Source organism: Mobula hypostoma, chromosome 19, assembly GCF_963921235.1.
Source record: "Mobula hypostoma chromosome 19, sMobHyp1.1, whole genome shotgun sequence".
Taxonomy (NCBI): domain Eukaryota; kingdom Metazoa; phylum Chordata; class Chondrichthyes; order Myliobatiformes; family Myliobatidae; genus Mobula; species Mobula hypostoma.
In genome coordinates, this window is record NC_086115.1 from 17,675,514 (window position 1) to 17,682,217 (window position 6,704).

At 56.0% G+C, this 6,704-nt stretch overlaps 1 protein-coding gene across 1 annotated transcript; it reads left to right on the plus strand.

Moving 5' to 3' along the window:
* The first annotated feature begins 328 nt into the window (after nucleotides 1-328).
* Nucleotides 329-6,704, plus strand: LOC134358682 (inositol 1,4,5-trisphosphate receptor-interacting protein). Its single transcript, XM_063071140.1, has 2 exons — nucleotides 329-643; nucleotides 4,289-6,704. Exon 2 carries the CDS (start codon nucleotides 4,301-4,303, stop codon nucleotides 5,867-5,869), a length of 1,569 nt encoding a protein of 522 aa, XP_062927210.1. The 5' UTR covers nucleotides 329-643; nucleotides 4,289-4,300; the 3' UTR covers nucleotides 5,870-6,704.

Here is a 6,704-nt window from a genome sequence, read left to right on the forward strand (position 1 = left end):
CTTCCCTCCATGAAACTTTTTGGAGGCCATTACACAGGACCTGCCCCTTCGTGGAGGCACCGAATATCAGGGCGGGGAGGTTACGCTGGCACCGAACCCAGCTCTGCTGGGTGTGTGCAGGTCTGGTAAGCGGTGATGTACTGCAGAGGAGATTCACCCAGAGCAGAGAAATGTGGGGAATGTGTCTGTTTAACTTGGAACAGAAGAGGCAAGTTGTTCTCTTCTATATAACATAACATTCCAGGTTGGTTAGTTAGGAAGGGAGCGCTTCCCTTAACAGAGTTTACCCTGGGACGGGATACAGAGTTAAAGTAACGGGTGGAAGGGTTAGGATGGTGCCCGGTGTTAGTTCACCCAAGGCGCGCAGTTCTGGAACGACCCATCCACGGTTAAAACAGTCCTTGAAGAACTGGGCAGCCCTGCGTGGACCAGCGCCGACGCGATGGGCTGAATAAGTTCTGTCGGCGGAGATCAGCTCCGGCTCTGTGTCTTTAAGCAATGGTTCGCCGCCGAGGCTCCTCGGCTTATATGGGACGACAGGAAATGAGTAAGAGCCGAGGCAGAGGAAGGAACTTGCTGTTCGGCGGCGTCGGCCAGTTCCCCCGGAGCAGAGCGCGCCGGGACGCCCGGCAGCCCGACCAAGGTGAGTGGATTTGCAAGTCAGTCCCAGCCTGGATCCCGTCCCCTGTGGCACTCGGGCCACCGAGAGATCCCCCCACCACCACCCCCACCCCCGTTCGGAGCCCCGGGCACTCCGGATATCAGGAGGGGGGTCTTAGCAGAGCTGTGTCCAAGCAGCGACTGGAATAGGGCGCCAGTGGGAGAGGGAGAGGAACCGAGGGCGTGTCTGCGTGGACTGTGTTCATCAGTTTGCAAGTTAAAATGTCTGGCGATGTCCTACCACGCTGAAAGCGCTATGTAAATGTGGGGTCGGCTCTTTTTTTTCGCGATTTGGGATCTATTTATACTTCTGTTGTCCGAAAATAAACTTTTTCTTGGACTTCACCAACTACATCTCGTGCATACAGACCCGGGACCCGCTGCCGCTGCCCTGCCGAGCCTCCCCCGCGCTGGGGAGGCAGTGAAACCCTACCTGAGCGCTTCTACCCTGTGGATTCTGTTCCCCGACCATGTGCTCAGCCAGACGCACGTCTTTCCTGGGCGGTCTCCTCCACTTCCGCAGCCCTTTGTCACCCCCAGCAGTCATCTCCCAGCTTCCTACATAATTTCCACTCTTTACCCTCCCACCTCGCCTGCCCATCATAACCCCTCTCAGCTGGATCCACCAAACATCTCCCAGCGCTTGCTACCCACTCCAACCACCTTTTAGCACTGGCTCGTTCATTCCGGCCCTGACCAAGGGTCTCAAATCGGACTGTGCCCTGATCATCTCCCTCCATAGATGCTGCCTGACACGCCGAGTTCCTCCATGGTTTCCGCCTTGCTCAAGACCTGGGTCTTGTTCTGTGGGCGGTGAGCCAGCTCTCCTCTCACCTCCGGGTGGGCAGCGTGAGTCGTGACGAGGCGGAGGGGCGATTGTGTGTTGTCCCTACAGCAGTGGGAAGGTGCAGGATGCTGGTCACACTGTGGGGAACTGTGAACCCCAGCTGTTCGACGGGACCTGGGGACGAGTACAACAGTAACTGGCAGGCTGTGTTTGCAGTGGAATCCACACCGAAGCGAGTAGTCCCAGGTTCGAATCTAGCCGGCTCCTTGCATGCTTCCCATCCGTGCTGGGTTGATCGTCGGGCGAGCAACTCAGCCTCCAGGAAAAGCAGACAGAGGCTAAATAAACAGCAAGGTTGCCGCTCGATGCGCTCCAAGGCATAGAGAGGCACAACAATGTCAGTCTGTGTTGCCAAGGGAGCTTGGTTGCAGCTGTACAGGGTGCAGATGGGATCACACCAGAATCAGTGCTGGAGTCAGACTGTTCAAGGTGCTGATTCCTGGGCCTAAGGGGCTGCCTTGGGGAGGGGAGTGGGGGTGGGAAGATGAGGTTGGAATTAGAATTTATTATTATATGACGCAAGATACAGTGAAAAGCTTATCTTGCATAATGTTACACTGTGCACGGTAGTACAAGGTAAAACAATACCAGAATACAATTGTAGAGGAAGTGCAGACCTTCATAAGTCCTTAAGATATATGAGTTAAGTCATACAGATATGTACAAGCAAAAGGATTGCAAGGGACAAAATTGGCCCTCTGGAAGATCAGAATGGTAATTGAGGATGTAACTATGAAAATGGACAAGGGAGAGCCAGTGGATGTAGTGTACCTGGACTTTCAGAAAGCCTTTGATAAGGTCCCACATAGGAGGTTAGTGGGCAAAATTAGAGCACATGGTATTGGGGGTAGGGTACTGACATGGATAGAGAATTGGTTGGCAGACAGGAAACAAAGAGCAGGGATTAACGGGTCCTTTTCAGAATGGCAGGCAGTGACTAGTGGGGTACCGCAAGGCTCGGTGCTGGGACCGCAGCTATTTACAATATACATTAATAACTTAGATGAAGGGATTAAAAGTAACATTAGCAAATTTGCAGATGACGCAAAGCTGGGTGACAGAGTGAAATGTGAGGAGGATGTTATGAGAATGCAGGGTGACTTGGACAGGTTGGGTGAGTGGGCAGATGCAGTTTAATGTGGATAAAAGTGATGTTATCCACTTTGGTGGCAAGAACAGGAAGGCAGATTACTATCTGAATGGTGTCCAGTTAGGAAAAGGGGAAGTACAACGAGATCTGGGTGTCCTTGTTCATCAGTCACTGAAAGTAAACATACAGGTTCAGCAGGCAGTGAAGAAAGCTAATGGCATCTTGGCCTTCATAACAAGGGGAGTTGAGTATCGGAGCAGAGAGGTCCTTCTGCAGTTGTACAAGGCCCTGGTGAGACCCCACCTGGAGTATTGTGTGCAGTTTTGGTCTCCAAATTTGAGGAAGGACATTCTTGCTGTGGAGGGAATGCAGCATAGGTTCACTGGGTTAATTCCAGGGATGGCAGGAATGTCATATGTTGAAAGATTGGAGTGACTACTCGTCCCACTCGTCTTTGCTATGTTATACTTCTCTTTTATTTTTATACTGTCCATTACTTCCCTTGTCAGCCACGGCCTCCCCTTACACCCCTTAGGATCTTTCTTCCTCTTTGGAATGAACTGATTCTGCACCTTCCGCATTATTCCCAGAAACACTTGCCATTGCTGTTCCACTGTCATCCCCGCTAGGGTATTATTACATTGAACTTTGGCCAGCTCCTCCCTCATAGCACCATAGTTCCCTTTGTTCAACTGTAATACTGACACTTCCAAGTTTCCCTTCTCCCTCTCAAATTGTAGATTAAAACTTATCATATTATGGTCCTACAACCATCGCATTTTCTATTCTCCCTGCATTCTCATTAACCTTCCCAAATCCCACCTCTCAGCTGCACACCAGGGACAATCGACAACAGCGATTAACCGGCTGCCCTGGGATGTGGGAGGGAGGGATACTGAGTGCCGAGCTCACACAGTTACAGGGAGAATGTCTGTGTGGGGTTCGCACACAGGAGTAGAGCTGAGTCGCTGGAACTGTGAGGCGGGCGTTATATTTGTGCATCACCTGTTTACGGGTCGCGGGAGAAAAGGAATTCGGACTGGTAGTGAGAACATCGGCTGTGCATCAGGGGCACAACAGAGTTCCTGACCGAACTGCTGAAGGAATACAATTCCTCACAGACTACAGTTCCATCAGGTGCCTCCCGTGTGCCTGTGGATGAATCTGTGGTTCCCACATCAGCCTGCGTGGTCAGTACGGGCCAATACCCCCAGAATGAAAATAAGAGACCCTCGATCCTGAAGGGTGACTTAAGGAAGACTCGTGGTCCCTCCTGAACTTGCACTTGTCACAAAGTTCACCTCGGACATTTCCTCCCCATCCCCCACACCACTATACTTGCCTCCAGTCAGTTTAAAATTATGCATTTTTTTTGTATTGGCTGCTCCCACTCTGGATGGGGTTGGGGTTGGGGGGGTGGGGGGAAGTCGCTGGCTGTCTGCCCAATCTATATCTCTTATCATCTTGTCAAGTCACCTCATCCTTCCTTGTTCCAAAGAGAAAGTGCCCAGCTCAGTCCAACTATCCCCCATCTGGATTTTGACCCACGTCCTGATCTACTTGGTCTGCACAGAGGCCTATGTCCCAAGAATATCACCCAGTTACACCGTGCCTGTACCAGACACCCGGCCTTGTTTAGTCTCTCGCATTCTCTAGGCTGGCCCCTCACCTCCCTCTCCCTCTCTCCGCAGGTCTGGGCTGCCATGCCAGCCCCGATTATCACCGTGTGGCTGCTGGTGAGCGCCATCATGAGCAAACAGCCGCCGCCCCCGCGGGGGGAGGCCCTCAGCCGGATGGAGGAGCGGGCGGCGACGTTACAAGCTCAGAAGCTGCGGCTGGAGCAGGAGCTGGCTGAGGCGGAGGCGGCGGTTGCCGAGGAGCCGCAGGCCGAGAGTGACGACAGCTGGGGGTCGTGGGGAGCCTACCCCCTCGCCGGTTTACTCCTCCTCCTGCTGGCGCTGTGGGGCTGCGGGCTGGTCGGCTGCCCGCGTGCCCTGCGGCTGCTGGTGGGTGGGGAGGAGGACCCGGAGAGCGGGGAGCTGCCGCCTCTCGCCTCGCTGCCCGACCTTCAGGCCCTGGCCTGCTTCTATGAGCAGAGCGTGCGGCTGCCGGTGGACGAGGTGTCACGGACCAGGGAGATGGTGGAAGGTTTTGCCGACGACCTGCTGGAGGCCGTGCGGAGCGTGTGCGACCGCGAGCTTGACATGGAGCTGCAGGAGAGTGTCGGCGTCGGGAGTCTGTACGAGAACTGGCGTCTGGACAGGCCGCTAGCCTGTGACCTGCTGGTGCCCTTCAGCCCGCCTGAGCCCTACCGTTTCCAGGCCAAGTTGATGCTGGCGGCGGGGCCCGAGTTCCTGGCCCGTGGCGCCGTTCGCGTCTTGGGCCCGGAGCCCGGCGCCTGTCGCTGCGGTGACACCCAGCTGGCCCGCGACATGCTGTGCCTGGTGCATGGAGAGCAGGGCCCGGCCGCCAACCAAGAGCTGCTGTGGGCTCCCACTGCCCCCTATCTGTCCAGAGGCCCGGTGATGCGGTGGTTCCAGGCTGCCCTCACCAAGGCCTGGGCCAGGATCTCACACAAGTATGACTTTGAGCTGGGATTCCAGGAGCTGGAACGCCCCGGCTCCCTGCGGATCCGCTTCCGCTCTGGCAAAGTCGTGCTGTTCAACCTCTGCCCCGTGGTGCAGTACGACGGCTCCGACATGTACCTGACACTGGCCTGGGACCCACCCGGGGGGCAGGCAGGCCGCAGGCCCGACCGCGACACCGTCTGGGAGCTCAGCTCGGCCGTCTACGAGAAGAGGTTCCTGAACTGGGTGGCCAAGCGGCTGCCGCCCAGCCCCTGCCACCTGGCCTGCCTGCAGATCGCCGCCTTCCTGCACCAGAAGCAGATCCGGCTGAGCGGCCCAGGCGGCCTGTGCCGTTACCACCTGAAGACCGCTCTGCTCCACCTGCTGGCCCGCTTGCCACCCGCCGCCTGGCACCGCTCCTGCCTGCCCGCCCGGCTCCGGGACCTGCTGGAGCTGCTGCAGCAGGCACTGCGCCACGGCCGCCTCGACCACTTCATCCTGGGCAGCGGCTCCGCCCTGCCCGAGCTCAACATCCCAGCGGGCCTGCGCGCGGCCCAGCAGCCCAACCTGCTGGCCGGCCTGGTGGCACGGAGGCAGCTGCTGGCCCAGGCCAGGCACATGCTGGCCGAGATGCAGCGGAACGCCACAGTGCTGGTGCGGGAGTACGGCCCGCCCGAGCCACAGACCAGCCGCGCTTCCAGCTAGGCGGAGGGATGGTGAGCGGCTACCCCGAGGCCTCTGCCCAGCGCTGAGTCAGAGTGGCATCAGGCCCCGAGATGCTGGCCTCTCGGCCTCGTGTCCGGGCACCCTCCCACCTCTGCGGCGGGTGAACTCGGCAACTGAACCCCCAGACTTCCAGTGAGTGAAGACACTACTGGCCAAGGCTGCCCCCCTTGGGCATCACCATTCTCCAGCCCGCTTTGCCCTGCATGACAGGAGTGCCAAAGTTGGCATTGGTTAAGGGTCACTGCCACCGCTCCGTGCCCACTGCTCATCAGTGCAGCCGCTGACCAAGCCTTCCCCTTCTCCTGAGGGAGGCCAGCCCTGGCGGGAGCTGTAGCTACAGCAGATCCAATTGCTGAAACAGAATATACTTTGCAGTAAACACACACTTTATTATTCAGTGAGAATTAAAGGCACTACTGGAACAGGTTCAATGTTCGTGATGCAGAGCTCAATGGAACTGTGAGGGGCAATAGAGGGATTTTGATGGGGTGGGAAGGGGCAATGGACAAAGTGACTGAGTGGGCAACAGCGAGGACGATGGACAGCTCGTGGTGACCATAACCAGAAGGCAAAGACAAGTCTGTTTAACTGGGGAACTTAATTGTTGAAAGTGACTTTGTATGCACCTCACTGAAAACCAATCTAGTGATCAAGAAAGGCAAATATTGGTCATTATTACACAATATTTTAAGTACAAGAATAAAGACTATACATGGAGCATTTCTGTACTTTGGTGTATTTTTAAAATTTAAGGATGAGCACAATACAGGAGCAGGGATGTGATGTGGGGTCTCACTTGGAGTGTTGTGGGTGG